The following is a 22,996-nucleotide window of genomic DNA, read 5'->3' as shown; positions in this document are numbered from 1 at the left end:
TAATAAAAGCCTAATATGCTAAGTGTCTGGTTGACTGGTTGGTTGTTCAACCAATCAAAGCCTAATATGCTAATGATATGCTAAGGCTGCTCAATTGCTCACTGTAACGTGCACTGACCACCAGGGGGCAGACGCTCCAAACAATAGGTTAGCTTGCTGCTGGGGTCCAGCTGATTGGGACTGAGTAAGACGGGCTGGACAGACCTTGGAGCACTCCTGCAGTCCCTCCCCAGCTGACCAACCTCCCGAGTCTCTCCCTGATCCTGATTGTGCACCAGTGGGGTCCCTTGTCCTGGGCTGTGCCCTCTCACAATCTAGGACCTCTCGGGGGATGTCAGAGAGCCAGTTTCAGCTGGATCCCGAAGGCCAGGCCGAGGGACTCCACTGGTGCATGAATTTGTGCACAGGGCCTCTAGTCCTAGAATAACAGCCATGAAAACAGAAGGAAGTCAAAGAGCACACTAAGAAAGCTGCACAATCCATGGACCTGGTGATCTCCACGAGACACACAGAGTCCACTGAACTAGTAACTCCCGGAGCCTGGCACCTCCCCATCTCAGTCACGGACCCTGTGCCCTCCTGTGCTCAGGGATGATGCCCTTCTCTGGATAGCTCCCAATGGCAGGAGCAGGCCACTGAGCCCCTGCCTTCTCCATTCCCAGCAGGCCCCACAGTTTCAGAGCTGGGCCGGCACATCAGTGGTGTCGTCTCTCCTGAGGCTCAGGCATTGTCTCTAATGACTCAATCACAGCCCCTGATGAGGAAGGGGGTTGCTTCCAGGAGGTTAGGGCAGCCCCAAAATGGGGGACACTCCTGAAGGCCTGGTTACTTCTGGGACTCACTGCACAGTGACCCCGCCCCCAGAGTGGGTCCCAGCTAGTACAGGAGCCCTGCTCTCCCTCCACCTGGCCTCTACCTCAGGACACCCACTGCCAGGCCCCCAACAACAGCTGTGAAAGGAATCAGCTTCCAAAGACATGTCCAGTTGGCTTTCCATTTTCCATGTACAGGAGGGGGCAAAAGTAGGTTTACAGCTGTTCATGGTGAAAACAATATAATAAATAATGACACAAGAATAAATTCTGTTTTGTGTACTCACAACTGTAAACCTACTTTTGCCCCCCTGCATATTTTGATACATTTTTGGATTACACGTGGTCAATACCATAGGGTATGGAAGGAGAGTGAAACATCATTTTATACGTATAATCTTGAACTTATGTGGTGGTTCCATAAAGATCTAGTAATATGAGTGCCCCCACCCCTGCCTCTCACAGTGAACCAGCAGGGAGACAGATGATGCTGGGCCTCCATCCAGTCCTCAGCTCCCAACCAGCTCCCCCACCCAATGTATCAGTCCTCAGAGCAAAGCCCCGGAGTCCACAGGGAGACAGAGAGAGAAAGTATGAGGGGAAAAGAATGGGTGATTTCATCCAAAAGGACATTTGTAGCAAGGCTGTCCTTTTAAAGTTAGAAACATGACCATATCTTTATTATTTGTGGTAAAGGAAAAAGCCACGACTGGTATAATAATGCAAAAAGACAGGTTAAGCTAGAAACAACCTCTCATTACGGGATATACAGTCATCAACAGCTCATGCTTTAAATCTGGTTTCCCAAGCCCAATCTTGCCAAAGAATCCCCTGAAGGACCTGTATCCCACCCCAAACCTCCACTCTAGCAGGCCGCCTGCATCCATAATAAAGAAATGAATTCATTTTATGTGGGGTCTCACCCTGACAATGCTCAAATAACCCCAGGCATTTGAATTGTGCAGACAGCTCATGCCTGAGTGAGGGTCAAGCTCTCCCCCCAAAAAACTATGTCACATAACTGCATGGAATTGCTATTCCTCAAGCTGCCTCCCTTCTCAAAATCTCAGGGTGAATAACAGCCATTCTAGGACTATAGGGCTGCTTAGTTGAGAAGCATGCAATTAACAAGTCCAGATGGTTTTCTTTTGCGGGGGTCATGGGGGGTGCAGCTGAGGCTAAATTGCTCTCTTCTCTTCATAAATCAGATGATCCCAGGCCTGACCACCCAGGTCAGGGACTCAGCCGTCTGCCCGCCTTGGGGGGAGGGGTGCCGGGTACAGGGACCTGTTACCTGCTGGACATCCTGCTGGAAGACACAGAGCTGCAGTCGCTGGTGCAGCCGCACCTTGCGGTGCTGCCAGATGCTCTCGAGGCGCCGCTGGTGGTGCAGCACCTCGTGCACCACGTCCAGCACCTGGTGCACTGCCTTGGAGTAGTTGGCTGTGGCTGTGAGGGACTCAGAGTTCCCGGGGCTCAGGGGACGCTGCAGCACATCCAGCAGGGCCTTGCCATCCTGGCTGACCTGCAGGAAGGGAAGAGGGTCGTGTCAAGGGAGTGGAGTGGCAGACAGGGCACAGAATTGGTGGCTAATCCTACCCAGACTGATGACAATTAAGGAATGGGCCAGCCAGTGCTGCCATGGTACCCAGCCCGCAGCCTGGGGAGGACGGAGCACCTGGGAGTCTGGGGGAGAGGCATTGCAGGGCAGCACCCAGTGTCTGTGAAACTCCTGAATCAGTCTCTCTCTCTCTTGAATTTTCACTCCATGAGGGCAGAGACTGCCCGCCTCCCCAGCACCTGGAGCAGTGCCTGGCACACAGTACTTGATATGTACTTTGACTAACTCACTGACAGGTCAGGCAGCAGAACTGTTCAGAAATGAAGCTGAGTATATATTGACATCATAAACCTCTCCCCCTCTTTTTTCTTCACCTTCCTCTACCTGCTTCCAAACTTCTAGATGTGTGACCAGAGAAAAGTTATCAGTTTCCTTGCCTCAGGAACTCATAGGGAGAGTGATGGTGCATACCTAGGGTTGTGGTGAGGATTAAATGAGTTAACACACGCAGGGCACTTAGACTGGGGCCCAGCACCTGGAATTGGCTACCAGTTCTATCTTCATCATCATCATCATCATCATCATTTCTCTCTCCTGTCTTCTTTCTTTCCTTGTCAATTTCTTTCTTCTATATTGATCCTTCTTTTGCTCTCCTCCTATACAACCACTTATTTTCTCCTGAAAGTGGTGACATCCCCATCTTTCCAGAATACGCAGAGTAAAGGAAGGACCCTAAGATTGTGGCCACACCATCCGTGCTCCTGGGCTCCTCAGCCTCAGTGCTGTGTGTGGGTGCGCGCACACCCACACATGCACCCAGATTATCCCTGCTGATGGCCCCATTTTCTCTGCTTCCTGGTTGGATATACCATCGTTCATAGACCAAAGATCATAAAGAGTCTCCAAAGAGAGGAAAATGGCCTCTCTTCTTCTTAGTCCAACCTAGGGTATTCCGCAGTGTACAGGCCGGTGCTGTCGCCACCCCCACCCCCATACACACACAGTCAGGACCCTTGGGTATCCTGCTGGGTTCTCACCTCTGTGTAGGCCTGCGTCACCTGCTCATACAAAGACTGGTGGTGGTGAATCGCCAGCTCCAGGTCCTGCATCTCGGATGGCAGGCCACCTTCACTGCACATCTTGCACCAGGCGTCCACTCCTGACAAGAACTGGAAGGAGATGCCAACTGGATCAGTGTGGGCACTGGGTTGGGCAATGGGCAGATCATATAGTAGAGATGGTCAGATGCCTTGGGAAAAGGCATCACTACCTCTGGAAGCCTTCAGAGACCACTGCAGAGAATGGAGGTTTTCCTTTAATTGTACAAACATTAACTCCATGTAAGAAGTCAGACCCAGTAAGAAAGTGTGGTTTCTATAAACAAACATAACTATTATGAAACTGCTGGGGGTGGGAGCCATCTGCATGTTCAACAGGTCATATCCACACACTGACTATGCAATATAGGTGTGCAAACAGCTCACTACATTGCATGTATACATTAGAACTGCTTGTCCTGTGCACACTCACAGGCGCATGGGAGGGGCTACACTGAATGTAATGGGATGTTTCCATACAGCTACTTTGTAGTGTGGACACTGAGTTGTGAAGAGGAGTGAAGAACACATCATACAGGTCCCTCAGGAAATTTACAGAGACGTGTCCCACAAGGAATGGAGATTAACCCTCAAGAAGATCCCTACTGCTGGGCCAGTAGCCCTGGGATGGGAGGGGGAGTGGTGGCCTAGGAGGACAGACTGTACTGTGCCTACAGTGGCAGTGGCTCCTGGAATGTGATATATATAGATCTGGACAGATATCCAATTATTTAAAAATGAAAATTAACAACTGTGGAGGACTATGGGTCTCTGTGCACAAAGGGTGAGCCAACTGAAATCACTCAGAGTAATTGGGTGGAAAAATACACCTTAAATATACAAATAATTCTTCACCCAACAGCCTGGAATGTTTCTGTCTGTGATTCCTCTCACCTGGGTGCACAGCACCATTCACATTAACTGCCTAAATACCTTTTTCCCTCATTGCCTAGAACAGCCCATGGGAGGACAATAAAGAACTGCCTAAACAAACGCATTGAAAAAACAGCCTGAAACCGTTTGGTGTGTCCCCCACCCTTCCCCCTCCCCTAGCTAAAGAGAATCATAGTTTATGAGTTTCCCTGAAGAAGTGATATCTGCAGAAACTGCATTAAAAACAGATACAAATAAAATTGCCCCTGATCCAAATTAAGGAAACCACAGGGAGCAGTTGACTCCTCCAGCCACTGCATTTTCTATAAGTGCTCGAGTTCCAGTCTTGGTGTCACCGTCAGCTTTCAGTCCTGGGCTGTTGGTTGTGTGGTTGATTTTTCTTGTGTGTGTGTGTGTTTTAAATTACATTAGGACATCTCTTAACAATTCTAGAAGAGACCTGGCTGCTATCCTGCATCAGACTGCATGTACTTGATAACATCTCAGAAGCTTCTCTGCTCCACCAATAATCATTTTACAAAATGCCTGAAAACACCTTGACATTCCTGTGTCAATTGTTAGAGGGGCCTCTCTTTAAAGTCCTTGCGATTTCTCTGCAACACTCTAACAAGAGTCCTATAGCAGATCCCACAAAAGGGAGCTCAAGAAAGATAGACAGAGAAGGAAGCATGAGTCTCCCTTGCCAATCTGGATAGGGTTGAAATGGAACAGGTGACTAGATATGAATAATATTCTCATGGTCCTTAGAATGAACCAGTCACAGTTGGCCATTACCACTATCATCTTAAAAAACAAACAAACAAGAAAACACGTGGCTAGACCGCTCTCAATGTACGGGCTGCCCTCGACTTGTGACACAAGTATTTTAGACTTTGGAAGGTCTCAGGTGGAAACAGGCGCAGTGAAAAAAATACAGAACACCAGGAGAGTATGTTGAAGAAAGACCCGCAGTAGAATCTGTCATTTAAAATGCACACGAGGCACCTTCCATGCTCCATCGCGGCGGGAGGTTTGAATTATCCCACATTAGAAATGAGGAAATAAGCTTAGATGAGTGGGATGAACTGCCTAATGTAAATGAATCATGGGGCTGCGATGGGAACCTCCATGTGTCTTTTCACCAAGCCTGGACTCTCAACGATCCCATATTGCCTTCCACATTAGGTGGGTAACAGAGGGAAAGATTATGATCCTGTGTCCAACTCTCCATTATCTGGGAAGCTACCAAATGTTATACAAAGAAAGAAATGTAGAGGTTAAGACCACAGACTTTAATGTTAGACACACATGGGTCGAAATCCCAGTTATCCGTAAGTTGTGTGAATTTCACAGTGGTATGTTAGTATATGTTTAGCCACCCCAATATATATGTATGTACACACACACACACACACACACGTGTATTATAAACTTTACTAACATGAAAGATATGCAAAACATAATTTACACAGAATAATAACATACACAATGCTCTTTATTGTAAATTCCATGTAGCCAACTGATCCTCACAGGGTGCTTTTGTATGTGACACAGTTGTATAGTTTTGACTTGAAAGCTGGTTAATAGTTTCAGTTTTGGTTTAAGACAAAAGTGAAAATACCTCAAGACTTATGTCAGAGAATAACTTGTTCATCCGAGAGGGGCTTCTTGGCTGAATGGAATAATCGTTTCTGAATATCAGAAGACTATTTCCTCAATTCTGTGTGCTATTCACAATGTAAGAGCTACAGACAAGACACATTTTAAGTTTAGTCTGCACTTCTAAATATTTTCCCCTCATTTTGTAAGACTGACCACCATAGTTTAAGGCAGCCGTGGGCAAAGTACGGCCCATTTGAAATGAATAAAACTAAAAAAAAAAAAAAAGACCATACCCTTTTATGTAATGATGTTTACTTTGAATTTATATTAGTTCACACAAACACTCCATCCATGCTTTTGTTCCGGCCCTCCGGTCCAGTTTAAGAACCCATTGTGGCCCTCGAGTCAAAAAGTTTGCCCACCCCTGCTCTAGAGCAATCAATAGATCAAGCCGTGGTTTGTAGCATTTGATGATTCCCAGGCTGTAAATCCCCTCCCTGGATCTATTTCAAGTGACCTCACCAAACACAGAGTTAGGCAGCGATGACTGGTAGCACACACTGTATAGTATTTCCACCATAGATATACACTTCCAGATAGATAATAAACAATGTCAAGAACTTAATGAAATGTAACAAAATAATTAAGATGTAATGAGTTTTGAGTATGTGTTGGCTTTGTTTTTAATATGACATATTTGATATAAATTTAGTTTTAAGTAATGGCTATATTTAATAACCAGTTCACAACATTTCTAGAATTTTAACTAGACCTCCATGATCTGGTTAGAGCCAGCTCCAGCCCACCACTGGGTCTCAGGCAGGTCTCTTATTCTCTCTGAGCTTCAAGGCTCCTCTCTGTAAAAGGAGTCAGTAATGTCACCGGCCAATACCAGTAAGTAAATGAGAACAAATCATTGTTACTTCTAGTGTTAATGTTACATAATTATTACCCATAGCAAATGCTTCATGTAAAATCAGTGTCCCCTGCTCTCAGGATCCTATGATACTTTCACCCCTTTGGTCTATGCTCAGGGAACGCAAACTAAAAGTCAGCCCACACAAGGACACACACCAACAAACTACCCCGTGAATGTAAACAGGCCCTGGGTCCTTCTCATCGGATGACAAAGCACAGCCATCACTGTTCCTTTATGTACACGGGGCCACGAAAGTGGCAGATTGGGTTACTGTTGCAACAACTCAGCAGGGCCTTTGGGGTTTCAAAGAGGAGAGGGGCTCTCCACCAGGTGCATCTCCTCCCACCTGCCCCTCCCCTGGTCCTCCTCCCTTCCCACCACAGAAACTCCGGCAGCTCCCCTGGTCTCACCTGCTCAGCCTTCTGGTGGAACACCGCGGACATGGCGAGGATGGTGCTGCGCTCATCCAGGGCAGCCGCGAAGCTCTTCCACTCCTGGTCCAGCTGCGTGGAAATCTGCTTGATTTGCTGCGAGGCATAATGACCGGCCTCCGAGAGGCGGGAAGCCACGGACATGATGCGGTTAATGTTGACATAGGCATTCTGGAAAGAAAGGAGAGTGAGCACTCCGTGGGGCAGGCTGGAAAGGCATCCACTGAGCACTACTGGGGTGAGGACTTGGGGAAGGAAGCTAAACTAAATAAAAAGTATGAGAGAGGATGGGATAGGCCACAATAGCATATCCATTTTGGGCCTAAGGTAAGTCTTTGTCTATGATAAAATTTCTACAGATAGCAGGTACAGTAGCGGAGGCTTTTTATTCTGGGGATGGGAAGAGTTTTCATGCCAACTACTATTGCACATAAATGCAGTCACTTTGCGTAGACTGCCTCAGTAAACCTCACTATCATCGTAGGAGGCCATGCCGAGGGGCCAGAAGGGTACTTCTAAGAGTTACTCTCTGCAAGTAATGGCTCAGACTAAGGAGGCAAAAGCACCTCTCTTTCTCAGGAGAGAGCTGAACCTGGGCCATTATTGCCACCTACAACAGGGCAGCAATGCACATCAACGAGGGCAAAGGACAGATGTTACACCGTAACTCCACATCTTCCTATCACAAGCGAAGACTTAGCTGCCCCCACACTGCTCCCTCCTCCACAAGAGCTAGGCACTGGCCATCAGGCGGGGTTTAAATAAAGAGAACATTCAAAGCCACGACATTTTTCCATGCTAAAAATAAGATCGATGGAACCCTTTCCGATCTCTACTTAGGGACATTTCCCCCCCTGACCCCAAAAGGCATCTGTGGGGCTCTCCTGGCCCTGCTGACTCCTTTCATCTTAAGGTATTGTTCACACTCATTCCCATCATTCATTGCCAGTTAAAATTCATGGCCACCATGTGCGTTGTTTCCTACTAGGCTAGCAGAAAACACTCCAGGAAGGAACGAGACCAAAGAAAAACCCCACAAACACAAGACCAGTGAGCATGGTTATTTTTAACTGCTACCTCCTGTTAATGGTCTGAGGTGTCAAAACAATCAAGTGATAGTGTGGCACCCACAGAGAGCCCTTCTGATTCACACAGTGTCTGCCTGAAGAAGGGTGGCAGGTGGCTTGTACAGCCTTGATCTTTGTTACAAATCTTTTCAAATGATAATAAATATTCTTCAACAACAGCATTTTCTCTTGGTTCCAGTAGCTCAGGGGTAGCTCATTAATACTGGGTACGTTTAATGAGGTTCTTTACTTTTCTTTCCCTCGTCCCTCATGGTACCCATTCATCTTAGCTTTCTCCTAAGCATTCCATCCCCAAACCAGAGCCAGGTAGATAAGGTCCCCGCTTCATTTAAAAATCTCCGTGAAGTTTAAAAGGTTAGGTGTCACACTTGGACACAAATCCATCCTGATGCCTAATGACCCCCGTGCATTTCTTTAGTCTGGCCCAAGATCTTTCTGACATAGTACATTTCCTTCATGAACTAGAATATCAGACTTGTTGTTTGAAATAACGATCCTTCAGAGATTTAGAAGTCATTATCAGCCCTGTTTTCTGAGTTAGGACATAGATTCCACTTAAAATTAAACTCTATTTATAGAACTGACAGAAAAACCAACTCTGCACTTAGAAAGGAAAAGAAAAAAGGCATGTACTGATTTCAAAAGTTCTGTCTTCTAAGGGAATAACATTTGGATTCCCCCAAGTTTCTTGTGTCTCTGTCTTATTTGGGTTCCCCCAAAGAGAGCCCTGAGACAAGGGTCAGGGAAGGTAGTTTACTTGGGTGGGATCCCAGGAAGCACAGTGAGGGAGTGGGGAAGTCAGAGGACAGGGAGAAACATGAAGAAAGGGTGTGTTCATGAGTGGGTCACTGCTATGAGCAACTGGGGGGCATCCCTCCTGAGCGCTCTTCTGAGCTGCCCCACCCAGAGGTGAGGAATCTGGGGTGTTTGCTCATTGCTCATTGTTGCAGGTCTCTCCTGGAGTAACTCTTGGCATTTCCAGCCTGACCTCCACACAGGCCAAGCACACTCCACAGGTCAGAGCGTGACCCTGGGCAGAGAAACCCAGGAATCTGTCAGCGTGTGGGGGAACTGTCCGCAGATGACCTCTAGGGTGGGCTGAGGGGATATGGGTGGAGCATTGCCACGTGGATTCGAATCCTGGAACTGGCCCCCACACACACATGTATCCAGGTCTATCTAGGATTGCTGGGTTTTCCTGTCCTTGGAAAAAGACCTTGTGTTCTCTGGCCAGACAGGAAGAAAGAAAAGCAGTAAGGGCAGGGCAGCAGTCTGTGTCCAGGGTCCCTCCTGTACCTCGTGGGTGGCTGACCCTCTGTCATCACCGCCTATTTCCATTCTCCCCCACAGAGAACCCAGGGAGGCAGATTCCTGCTCACTTTCAGGAAGAACTTTCCAGCTATTAGAAATGTCTAACTGTGCTGCCTTCTTGAGGCTGTTAACACCTTGTCACTCATTCAAATATTTATGGAGACTGGTCCAGTCTCTGTGTTGGGGGCTGTTGGAGATCAAAGAGGAATGAGACAGGATTCCTGTCCTCAGGGGGTCACAGCTGAGGCTTAAGAAAACTCCTCAAATAACTGTAATTTAAAGGAAAATGAGTAAGTGTTTTGACAGAGGTAGAGGCAACTTGCTGTGGGATGCAGAGGTCAGGGACCTGGGAGGCTGGGAAGGCGCTTCCTGAGCAGGGGGTGGTGGTACAGCTGGCCATCCTCCAAGGCCCCCTTCAGCCCTAAAGCCTGTGATCATAAATGAAAGCTAAAAACAAACAAAGACCACAGCTTACATTTCACATTCGAGAAATGAGCACAGTAAATGCCTTTATTGTTTCCTTATCAGTGGGCAGATAAATGTCTTACTGAAACTAACAAATGATTATGCTTCACAACATAGAGGCAGTATTCTTCATAATAGAGGAACAAACATAATGTTGACTCCTGAACTTGTTAATTTCCCCCTCTATGCTCCTTTTCAGAATAGCAGTACATTGCAGGCACGTCACATTGCCCAAGTTCACCATCATCATCTTCTTTATTTTCCTTCAGCCTAGAACCTGAGACAAACGGGCAGGTAGATTCTAAACTGCAGCCACAAACCAAACAAAAAAAGGCAGAGGGTCTCAAATAACTAAAAAAAGAAAGAACAAAGTTAAAGAGCTGGATTAAGAGGCTTAGTAAATGGGGATGCTCAAGTCCTTAGGCACAAATGACATGTCATGGGCTTTGGGCAACTCATCCATGTGGTTCTTCTGTGTCTCTGTTAAGGAGTATTTGGGAACATAGTCTGTCCTGGGGATACAGCCAGCAAGAACGGATATTTTTTAAAAAATATATCTTACTAGAGGCCGGTGCATGAAAATTCATGCACTGGATTGGGGAGTCCCTCAGCCCGGCCTGACCCCTCTCACAGTCCAGGAGCCCTCAAGGGCAGAAGGCGACCCGGCGATCAGGGGAAGGCGATGCCCCATCACACCTCTGCTTTCCCTCTTTATTAGATCGGGTTGATTTTTTTACAGAGAGGAAGGGAGAGGGATAGGGAGTCAGAAACATCAATGAGAGAGAAACATGGATCAGCTGCCTCCTGCACACCTCCTACTGGGGATGTGCCCGCAACCAAGGTACATGCCCTTGACCGGAATCGAACCTGGGACCTTTCAGTCCCCAGGCTGACACTCTATCACTGAGCCAAACGAGTTAGGGCAGAAATGGATATTTTGACTCTTCACAGCCTTTCCATTTCCTACCAGCTGTCTCCTCCCCCAATCTCTCCCCGAATCTGCCTGGGCTTGCCACCCTTGCCTGCCAGCCTCAGTTCCCTTCATCTGCAGAGCTGTCCATCCATTGAGGGCATCTAACTCACTGGGCCAGGAGTCAGGAGGCATGAGTGCTGATTCACCCCTGGCACTCACTTAAGATGTCACTTGCCTCCTCTGTGCCTCAGCTTCCTTATCTGTAAAGTGAGGGAGTTGAGCTAAATGATCCCAGCCATTCCATTTCTGAGAAAGCACTGTCAGTTCCACGCATCCCAGGCCTCTCGATACATTCTCTGTTTATGGAGGACACCAGATTGCACCTAGAGAGAATTTAGGAAGTCACAGTTTTCTTCTTTTTTATCTCCAGTGCCTGGGGAATGATGACTAAATCTATTCCCCTCTTGAAACCCTCTTCTTTGGAGGAAGTGGGGAATAAACCAAAGAAACAAAGGAAACTCAAGACTTTCAAGTGTCCATGGGCAATGGAAAAGTTTTAAACAAAAGAGTAACATGATCTGACTTGTGCTTTCAAGACTGCCCTGTGTGCTAAAGGGCTGGTGAGGGAAGAGGACACACAGAGGTACACACAGCCCAGCCTCGCGGTCCCTCTGCCTCAGCCCCTCACTCTGGCTCTGCTCTGTGCGCTGCCATGTGCAGGCCACCGCTGGAGCTGAGTGACCACATGCTAGCTATTCCCCTCCCCGCTCTTCTTCAGCCCCTTCCCCTGAGCAGAGCTGCCTAGACTAACCTGATTCCTTGGCCAGAAGTTAATAATATAACTAATAACTCTGGCTTAGTGAGTGTCTTCTTAATCCCTCGCTTTAAAATGACTTTGTTAACTTCAACTCCTCCCCCACATATATGCAAGCGTTACTCAAAGTATTGCACAGTCCAGATGTAAACACTGTCTATCCTGCAGAGCACAAGTTCCCACAGCACTGTCTGCTGCTTCATCCACTTCATCCGACCTCTCCCCAAAGGCTCTCCTCCCAACATTTGCTTACAAATGGGGGGGCGGGGGGAGACACAACTAAATTCCAGCAAAATCTTGCTAACTCAAAAACCCTCTATGTTTACACCCTTCCGCCAGCTTTGTTGGCTACAAAATTCTCTGTTTTCTCATTTCATTACTGAGTACATTAATTGGAGATCACGGGATGGACGGCCCCCTTCTCCTGAGGACTTGTCTCCTGTTGTGATGAACTGAAATCAATGGAGCAGAGTCATTCTCCTGAAAGAACTTCTTGGCAGAATTCTGATGAGAGTTTTCAGCCCTGCCAAAGGCTTTCACTTTGAACCTGACTCCTGGCTGCCCTGACTGGCCACAAAACATGCAGAGTTACTTGTGGATAAGGATAACTTTCTACTTAAAAACCCAGATAACTTTTCTCTTTAGATGAAGTTTCTGAAGTGATTTACTCTGAAAGAGATACTGGTCTTCTAGAAATAATCATGTGATGCAAGTTGTCATTCTGGTAGCCCTAGGCTCCATGTCAGGGGCTGTGTATGAGAACAGATAATTTCTGAATATGTGTATTATTTGAATGCCATTCACTTCACTCCTACAAGCAGGGGTGAATTTTACACTCCTGTGGTCACAGATTCCCACTATGAATCAGACACTCCCTCCCATGGGTTACATGAGACATAAAACATCCAGTCCATTGCCTGGCGTATAACTAATAACTCAAAGAATGTCATATCTTTTCCCTCATCCATTTACAGCAGATTGGTGTTAATTCTCCAAATTAAATGCAAACCAACTTGAAGTATTCGTTAAAAATACAACAAAAAGGCCGAAACCGGTTTGGCTCAGTGGATAGAGCGTCGGCCTGCGGACTGAGAGGTCCCAGGTTCAATTCTGGTCAAGGGCATGTACCTGGGTTGCGGGCACGTCCCCAGTGGGAGATGTGCAGGAGGCAGCTGATCGATGTTTCTCTCTCATCGATGTTTCTAACTCTCTATCTCTCTCCCTTCCTCTCTGTAAAAAATCAATAAAATATATATATAAAAAAAGTACAACAAAAAGAAAAACACATCAACTATTCCAATTAGAGGCACATATTCCAACAAGAGTCCAAAGTCCCATTGTATGTCACAGAGAGCATGCCACAGTGTACCCTCGTACTCCTGGGAAAAGTCCCTGCCGCAGGAGAAGCTGCCCTGGTGGTTTGTCAGGCCACATCCCTGCACAGCACACCCCCTGCTGGCAGATGCCCTTCCCCTGAATTCAAGGGTCTGGGGCCCTGACTTGTCCACAGGTCTTTCCTTCACCCAGAGGGATCAGAGAGTTCAGAATCAGCCAGTGACTTGCTCTGTGAGCCATGCCCTTTCAACACAGTCTTCTTCCATATCTTAAGCTGGAAAAACAGAACTCTCTGTCCCTTGGGATGGCCTTCTTAAGGCATCTCCCCTCCCTTGGTCTGTGTTAGCCATGCCCAAGGCACCCAGAAGTGGGAATGTCTTATCCTCATACAAGGGGACAGGTCCTTCTCCTACTCCTGACCATTTGGCAAAGGTAGCAGAACCTTCTTCCCAGGCTGGCATGGGGCCCTTCATCTTGTTGTCCAGGGGCAACATTTATCACCTTCATCTCCCAAGAGGCGGAGGGGAGTCAGCGAAGAGCTGTCTCATCTTTGGGAAGAATGAGTCCTGGGCAGGGGTTCTCAAATCCATTCCAGTTAATGGGGCTGCAGCTTTTAAGTTATGATGAAAATGGAGGTTGTCATCATCAGACCATCAGAGAAGGGGAGGCACAACAACCACATAGGGGTCACTTTCCTGAAAGGGATTCCATCCTCTGACCAAGCTCTGGAGACCTGGCCTCCCCACACCCAAAAGTCAAGGGAGGGAGGCCAGCAAATACCCGTCCAAGGGCCAAGGTACTCAGCAAAAATCGTTCAGGTCAAATGGAAACCAATTATCACATCAAACTGTGAGGAAAAAAATATATAAAAGTAGTAAAGCCTCAGCTGAGAAAAACATTGTGTATAGTAAGGAAGCACACACATATTATCAGTCATTGACTGTTTATGTGGAATCAGATATACACACAGTAGTGGGAATTTTGGGGGGTCTTTTTCTCATCTTAATTCTCTTGTACATAGGAAGATTTTAAAAAATAATTTATTTACATATTTTTTTTGTGAACCACCAAAACATTAAATGTCTATGGGTGATGGAGCTAATGGGGAATTCATATTTAACCTTTTGTTTTTCTCAAACTCCTTTTGATTGAGACACAAAGGTTATTTTTAATTTTTGTGTTTTTATTGTTTTCTCTGCAAATAATGCTAGGGGTTGTGAAAATGGTTTTGTATTTTAATACATTTAGTATTTTTAGTTTTAAAAATTATTTTGATGGGCTTTTCATTTTAATAGACTTGGTCAGGTTGCATTCCATGAAAGCTGTAATTATTCTACTCAAATTTCCCCATCTCTTTATACTTTGGTAGAGCTTTTATTTTTAAAAAAATAAAGTATAATTTATAAGACAAGTGAAATAGGCAAGTTTTAATGAGCAAATACTGCTTTAATAAGGAAAGGAATATAAACACACTATTTACAGTATTTTAGAAGCCAACTTCATGTAACAATCTCTTTTTACAGTTAGGGGAAAAAAGCCCAGACACTTTTTGAGCCCACATAGTAGGTACTTAAAAATGTGTGAAATCAATCAAGTGATATGTTCAAAGTCACAAAGAGAAAGGCAAAATGGGACTAGACCCAGGCCTCCTGATTACTAATCCACACGACCACCCTGCTTATAGCTACCTTTTCTCATGCCCTGCAGCTTATATTCATTTAAGGTCTGGTTTTGTCAGATTCAAAGAAAGTCATAAGGAGAAGTATTTGGAGATTTTCCCATACAGCTTTCAGTGGCTTCGTGAGTAACATTTGACATCAGTAAGAAAATAAAGAGACTGTACCAAAGCAATGGAAAAAGCTGAACGTCACTTCCTTTCTCCAGACTGATAATGCCATGTGCACTGCTTACATCTTTGCTAGTACCAAACCCACGTTGGGTACTGAAGCTGTTAAAGCATCAGCTTATGATTAATTAGTTTAGCTTTACCATGTAAACCTGCTGATCCCCCTCAAAACATATGGACACTGGGAGAGTAACATCTGGGATAAGAACTGTCCATGCTTGAAACTCTTCTGCAATAGCTGAGATGTGATGAGCTCTAAATGAACACTCCAACTCCTGCCTCCTTCAAACCACAGGGTACTCTCTAGGGGGCCAAATAGGCCAGTTGATGGATGACTCTCTGGTCAAATCTGGCCAAACAGTAGGTCAAACCATGTGGAAGCCATCTGTCACTGTCGGGGGAGAGAGGGAAGGAGCCGGAGCAGCCCAGTGTTCAGCAAAGATAACATTGGCCTGAACCCCACTGTCCCTTTCACCTGGCTTGCTGCAGCAATGTTTCCTCCAGCAATTGCTTTACAAACCATTAAGCAGCCATGAGAACAAGCGCCTGGCCATATGTCCCAGGGCCAGGAAACCCAGGAGCAGATTTAAGTTAAAAAGAAGCCAGCCTCTCTTTCTCTTCCTTCTCAGTTCTGAGTGAAACTCCCTGGAGGGCGTGAGTATCTTTGCATGAGCTATCACTGCAGGACTGATGTGACAGGAAGCCGGTGGGGGCAGCTGGAATCAGGTTCGGGGGGCACCAGAGGAGAGAGTGGTTGGGAACAATGCAGCTCTTCTGGGTTGTGATGTAGTAATTTCAGGCTGCCTTTACGGTTGAAATCCGAGGCTATAAGACGTCAAGAACATGCATTCACCAGTACTTTCTTCCCTCAGCCCTTTCTCTTGTAGGGCCTGGCTATGCAGCGCTTGGTCTGTGGCATCAGTATAATCTGGGAGTTGGTTATAAGTGCAGACTCTCAGGCCCCTTCCCAGCATCCTGAATCGGAATCTGCACTTCAACAAGATCACCCCAAGTGATATGTGTGTACATTAAAGTTGGAGAACTCTGCAGAGGAGAACTCTGAGGAGATCCTCCTGAACAAGAACTATTTCTTTTAACACTCCCAACCCTGACAATAACAACAGCCGAACATTCACCAAGCATAACACCATGCCAAATGTTGTGCCTAAAATGCATGATCACATCTCATCCTTACAGCATCCCTGGAAAAGGCACAATCATTATTCCCCATTTACAGTGGGGAGACTCTGAAAAACCGAAATAACTTGCCTATGATTGCACAACTAGGAAGGAAACAGAGAGCCACGGTTAGCTCTTAGGGCCCCTGCTGTTTCCCACAATGCTGTTTTACCTTGCCATAAATGTGAAACAATTGGGCTGGTCAAGGATGTCCCTCAAGGGAGAAGAGAGATGATGAGAAATTTCTTCCCAAAGATTTAAAAACTCATATTGGACAGAAATAGGGCCCGTGGAGAGAGAATTCAATACAAATTTCTACATCTCCAAGGCCTCCCCATTAGGCCTTTGGTGTGCCCTTGGAATGCCCTTGGGCACAGCCCAGCTGAGTGGGCAGGAACCTGACAGGTGGGCTTCTCTTATCTTCTCCCTCCTGGAGCAATAATTTCCATCTCATCTGTAAACCCAAAGCCAGTCATCCTGGGGAACAAACAGGTCCTTGTCTCCCCAGAGCCACTGGAAAGCTAAGGATTAAGGTAACACTTTGCCCTTTTAATAAATATATTGCCTTATGGCTAGAGTCTTAAATCTCTATCCTATTTGTTTTTTCAACTATGCATTCAACAATGTAAGACACTGTGCAAGTAGGAAACAAGACAAGCGAAATTTCTACATTCATGGAGTTTACAATTTTAGTAGAGAAGTCAGAGAACAGATTAATATTTATTATGTATTTCTTACTTCAGTGCTATAAAACAGCAGTCGCCAACCTTTCTGGCCTCACGGACCACCAGTGGTCCTCGGGGCAGACTCGCCAATAAAACCAGGGATGACTTGCCTGAGCTTAGCCCTGAATGAAGGGGGAGAGTGAACAGGTAGGAAGAGGTTCCAGGTGGAAGGAACAGCAAGGGCAAAGGAATAACCACGGAGGGTTCAAAGAACAGCAAGAAGCCCAGGCTGATTGGAGGGGATGAGTAGGTAGTAGAGGTTGAGATTCAAGAGGTAACTTATGTCCGACCACACAGAGCCTCATAAACTATGGCAAGGAACTTCAGCTTTTATCCTGAGAACAGGAAGACATTAAAGCATTTTGAGTGCAGAAGTGACGTGATGTGATATACTTGTGGCAGGATCACTCAGGCTGTTGTGTTGAGAATGGACTGTAAGGGAACAAAGGTGGAAGCAGGGAGACCAGGTAGAAGCTGCTACCATAGTCCAGGCAGGAGCCGATGGCAGCGTGGACCAGGGTGGTAGAGGTGGAGGTGATAACAAGTGGCCAGATTCTGGGTATATTTTGAGGATAAAACCAAAAGGACTTGCTGATGGAAATCCTCTGGTTCTTCCTATTTCTGGGCCTCTGGCTATGTCATGAATTCTGACCTCTGCTTTAAAGTGCTTCTCCCTTCCCACCTACCTTCCTGGTCCTGACCTCTCTGCTCTCAAATGCCCTGATTTGTGAAGATCTTGCCTATATGTCCTTGTTCAGTCTCAGTCCCTTATCTGGTACTCCTGGCTGGCTACCTCCCAGAGCCCAGAATGGCATATGCAATGCTGCTGCTTATCAATACAAATACTTTGTGTTTGCGTTGTGCTTCACAGTGTGAGCCCTTTCACGTATGTTATCTCATCTGATGGGCTAGGTTTCATAGACCATTGCATGCCTTTCATTCAGCTCCAGCAGACCTCAAAGGTATGAGTCAGCTTCGGCTGAATTTCAGACAATTAACTCCTTGGTGGCTGCAGACAGTAGAGAACAGACACGGCTGCATGTGAGTATGTACAAGTGCGAGCTACAGGGCTCAGGGGGCACACATCCAAAGGGCATAAATCAATAACCTGAGGCCAAGGAGCATGCTGTCAGAAGGCCCCAGAGAGCAGTGGTGTGAAGCTGGAAAAAAGGTCCCAGGGCTGGGGGCAGAGAACTGGGATTGAGGGAGAAGAGGAAAGGAATCTGGGGGTGTATGGTCAAGAGAGGAGGCTGTAACAGGCCAGTGCCAGCAACGAGTTAGAAATCTGAGTGGCCAGCCAAGCCCTGCTGGTCAAAGCAGAGAAGCCTTTCAGAAGGGGCCCAAGCCAGGTGACGTGGCGGCAGGCGAGAGAAGCCAGTATTACATACCAGACCGAAGCTGAAAGAGCCTCTGCTAAACCAAGGAGCTTCCCTATGTTTCTTGTTTGAATAGGAGCCAATCCCCAAAATATAGCTGAATAGAGACCAGTGGGTAAAGGTTAATGGGGCAGCTAGAGAGGTTGGGATGGGGAACAAGGAACAGAGAGTAAAGACAGATACTCCTTCTCCCTGGATACTCCTGACCTTGAAGGGAAGCCCTCACCTCCACGTCCACAGGCTAATTACCCAGTAGCTTTGGAGCTTGACTTCAGGGCAATTGTCCCTTGGCTTATCTTCTTCACCCTGAACCAGCGATTCTCTACCTTGCACAGATCTCCCCAGCACAGTTAAGCCAGTCTCGGGCAGTGGGGCCCACATGTGGTATTTTTTTAAAACTCCCCAGGTGACTCTAGTGGGCAGCCAGGGGGTGGGGAGTGGGGGGACTGCTGCCTTAGACATGTGCATCAGCTTCACCAGGCGGAGCTCACAGCACATTCTTCTCTCCTTAGGAAAGTTTAATGCTGACAATGGTGCCAGAAACAAGGATCATAAGTGGATCTTGAACAGATCAGAAAATAAAATCTAATCTTCCCACTGAGTTAGAAGAAAACAGAAGTTCCACCCACAAGGCTGTTTGTGGTGATACAAACACTGCATCCCATTCCACTTGATTAGCAAGAATAGGTCTAGCTGGCGGTACAGGCAGTATTTTACAAGTGCAGATTCCCCTACGAGGCCCGCCTTAGGAATCCCAGTGTTAACAGCAAACACGGGACCACATTCATTCTTGTCAGGGAGGGACACATGTCAGAGGCTTTACTTTCATAAACTCAGGAACAAAGATGGTCGGGCTCAGCTGGAACTTGAAAGATAATCTAGTCCCATAGTTCCTGGATGTTAGTGTGCATCACCTGGGGACCTTGTGAGGCCCACCCGGATGGAAACCACTGCTCTCATTCACCATCTTGTTCAGCTTCTGCTGGGATCACATCCTATAGAGCTCCCTCAGAAGTGAAGGTCCTGCCTTACCAGTTCTGTGCCCTTGCTGACCAAACTCTGCTCTGGGTTGGTGACAGACGCTGTGGCACGCTTACTGTCCTTAACAAGCATTTATTAGAAACCTACTAGGTGCCAGGCACTGTTATAGGTCCTGGGGATGCAAGTGTGAGTGAAATACACAAAGCTCTGCCCTTGGGAGCTTACATCCTAGTGGGAAAAATTCTCTTTGCATTAGGTACCTGAATTTGAGGATGGCTAAATGGCAAGGTCCTTGAAGACATCTTTGTGACTTACGAATCTTGCTGTTCTCAATGTCTAGCAAAGGGCACACACAACAAAAGTCTGTTGACTACACCAATAAGTGAATGCCAAGTGGCACACCCGACCCTCCTACCTCAACCTTGCTAACACTACCATGGGCATGCTCTTCAACCATTAAGAATACGGTATCTTAAAGCTAGTGGAACCCACTTAAAAACATTCCCTCCCCAGTTGTCATTTTCTTCTTTTTCTTAACAGTTTTATTGAGATATAATTCACATACTATATAATCCATCCATTTAAAGTGTACAACTCAAGGGTTTTTAGTATAGTATTTAATATACAGATATGTGCAACCAACACCACAGCCAATTTAGAATGTTTTCATCATCTCAAAAAGAAACCCTACACCCTTTTGTTACTGTCCCCCTCTCTCTCATTCATCCCAACCCTAAGCAACTAATCTACTTTTTATATCTATAGATTTGCCTATTCTGAACTTTTATATAAATGAAATCATATAAATACGTGGTCTTTGGCGACTAGCTTCTTTCACTCAGTGAAATGTTTTCAAGGTTCATCTCTGTTATAGTATGTGTCAGTATTTCATTTCTTTTACAGCTAAAAAATATTTCATTATAAGGATATGCCACCTTTTGTTTATCCATTCATCGGCTGATGAGCATTTGGGTTGCTTCCACCTTTTAGGTATTATGAATAATGTTGCTATAAACATTTGTGTACAATGTGTGAACATTTTGTGCAGTTTTTTGTTTGTTTGTTTGTTTGTTTTTTGTTTTCATTTATCTTAGGCATATACCTAGGAGTTGAATCACTGGGTCCCAGGGAAGTCAATGTTTAACTGTTTGAGGAAATATCGGACTGTATTCCAAGGTGGCTTTTATTATTTCTTATAAGGTGTGTCTGCTAACAACAAATGTTCACAGTACTTGTTTATCTGGCAATATCTTTTTTTCACTTAAAATTTTTTGCTTTTTTTGGTTATCCTCACCTGAGGATATTTTTACATTGATTTTTAGAGAGAGCTGAAGAGAGGGGAAGAAGTAGAGAGAGAAAAAAACATCAATGTGAGAGAGATACATTGACTGGTTGCTTTCCACACACACACTCCTACTAGGGCCAGGGATGGAGCCTGCAACTAAGGTGCGTGCTCTTGACAGGCTTCGAACCCAGAGCCTTTAGTCCACAGGCTGGTACTCTAACCACTGAGAAAAACTGCCTACGGCATATTTCACTGCATATTTGGAAGAAGCTTGTATTATCGAACTCTCGGTTGACAGTTTTTTTTCCTTTGAGCACTTTGAATATCCCACTTCCTTCTGAGCTTCACTGTTTCTGATGACAAATCAACTATTAATATTATTGGGATTCCCTGTGACAAATCACTTTCCTCTTGCTGCTTTCAAGATTTACTCCTGTCTTTGGTGTTCAGTGTTTTTACTATGATGTGTCTGTTTATGGATCTCTTTAAATTTATCCTCGTTGGAGTTCCTTAAGTTTCCCAGCTGCATTCATTAATGTTTTTTAATATTTTTGGAAGATTTCAGCCATTAATTCTTTTAATATTTTTTTCTGCTCCTTTCTCCCTCTCTCATCTCCTTCTTGTACTCCTAGTATACATAAGAGAATACCTTTAATGGTGTCCCATATTTTTCCAAGACTGTTCATTTTTCCTCATCTGTTTCCTCTCTGTTCTTCAGACTGAGTGATTTCTATTGATCTATTTTAAAGGTTGCTAATTCTTTCTTCTGCCAGCTCAAATCTACTGTTGAGCTTCTCTGGTGAATTTTTATTTCTATGATTGCATTTTTCCTTTTGGTTCTTTTTTTATAATTTCTATCTTTTTTACTGCTATTCTATGTTTGACAAGAAATTGTCATCATACCTTCCTTTATTCTTTAAATCGTGAATTCCTTTGGTGTGTGCTTTTTAAACAAAACAAAACAAAAACATTTATAATAACTACTTTGACATCCTTGTTAAATCTGGCATCTAGTGTCTCTCACAGCCAGTTTGGTCTTTCTTTATACTTTTCTGTTTCTTTGCAAGTCTTGCAGTTTTTGATGGAAACTAGACATTTTAGATATTATATTGTGGCATTTCTGGTTACTGGTCCTTTCCCTCCCCTCTTCCCCTCAGGGCTTGTTATTTCCTTGCTTATTTGTTTAGTAACTGGCTGGATTGTTTTAGGGAAGTTTTATTTCCACCTCAGCCCCCTCAGTGGAAACCTATGATGTTGCTCCTTAGGGGGTGCAGCCTTTGGTGTGCCAGAGTCACCCTGGGGTGAAGTGGCCTTGGCAGTGCTCTCTTTAACTTTTAACTTTCTCTTCCCCTGACTACCTCCAGCTGTTAAATTCCACTAATTTCCAGCTGATTGTTGTTTTCAAGAGTGTCCTGGGACATAAATTCCTCCACAGTCTTATCCAATCAAATCTGGGCTCCTTTGAAGAGATAGTTTCATATATATATATATATATATTGATTTCAGGGAGAGGGAGAGAGAGAAACAGACACATCAATGATGACAGAGAATCATTGATCAGCTGCCTCCTGCACACCCCACACTGGGGATCGAACCCACAACCCAGGCATGTGCCCTTGCCTGGAATCTACCCCAGGACCCTTCAGTCCAAAGGTCGACGCTCTATCCACTGAGCCAAACCAGCTAGGGCTGAAGAGACAGTTTCTGAGGTCAGTACTTGAGAACTGTCTGGTCCCAGGTGGTCTCTTTCCCCAGTTCTCCGTGGCAACTAGCATGCCCACCATTTATCCTATATCTCCAATGATTCTACCAATCTTCTCCCAATTGCCTTCCACTGGGGCCTCCCTATGGGCATTTTTCAGATGCTTTTGTTTTGAACTAATCCACTTTGTGGTGCAAATGAAGTAGTAGCTTTGGGAAAAGATTTGGCACTCTCTGTACTACAATTTATTTCTACCTCCAGGCAAAAATCTCTGAGCCATGGCTCTGGTGCTGGCATTAGGGAAATAGCATGCTTCCCTGAGCAATATCCCCACTTTAGGAGCTGAACTCTCAGAGGAGGGGAGAGAGTACCGTCAGGTCTTCTTGCCTTGCCTCTCTTGCCTTGCCTGGCTCCATTACCAGCTGGGGCAAGGGCAATTGGGATCCTAGAATTCTCAGCATGTTGTACCCATGTTAGAGCCTCTGTTCCATGAATGGGGACTAGTTCCCAGCTCTTGGCCACACTCACCCAGAATTTAGCTGTAGCAACAGGGAGCTTGGAGTAGGATAAGAAATGCCTCATCTGGAAAGACAATCCTTCAAGTGGGAGCGTAGGGAGAAAAAGAGCCCTGTGACCTTAGTTGCAACAGTCTAGAGTTTCCATGTTACTGAACTAGGATGG

The 22,996-nt window shown here is 45.7% G+C and overlaps 1 protein-coding gene across 1 annotated transcript in view; it reads right to left on the bottom strand.

Moving 5' to 3' along the window:
- The window catches only part of LOC102761822 (kalirin), a gene marked incomplete at its 3' end in the record, with an annotated part of 239,793 nt that overhangs the window by 14,789 nt on the left and 202,008 nt on the right, over positions 1-22,996 (bottom strand). Inside the window, exons 7-9 of the mRNA XM_006772901.2 lie at positions 7,275-7,466; positions 3,411-3,542; positions 2,107-2,337 (exon numbers count right to left, since the gene is read on the bottom strand). Of these exons, the coding sequence (XP_006772964.1) occupies positions 2,107-2,337; positions 3,411-3,542; positions 7,275-7,466 (555 nt within the window). The remainder of the gene's footprint in view (positions 1-2,106; positions 2,338-3,410; positions 3,543-7,274; positions 7,467-22,996) is intronic.

Source organism: Myotis davidii, unplaced genomic scaffold (assembly GCF_000327345.1).
Source record: "Myotis davidii unplaced genomic scaffold, ASM32734v1 scaffold745, whole genome shotgun sequence".
In the NCBI taxonomy this organism is placed as follows: Eukaryota; Metazoa; Chordata; class Mammalia; order Chiroptera; family Vespertilionidae; genus Myotis; species Myotis davidii.
This window is presented reverse-complemented; position numbering and strand designations above follow the sequence as displayed.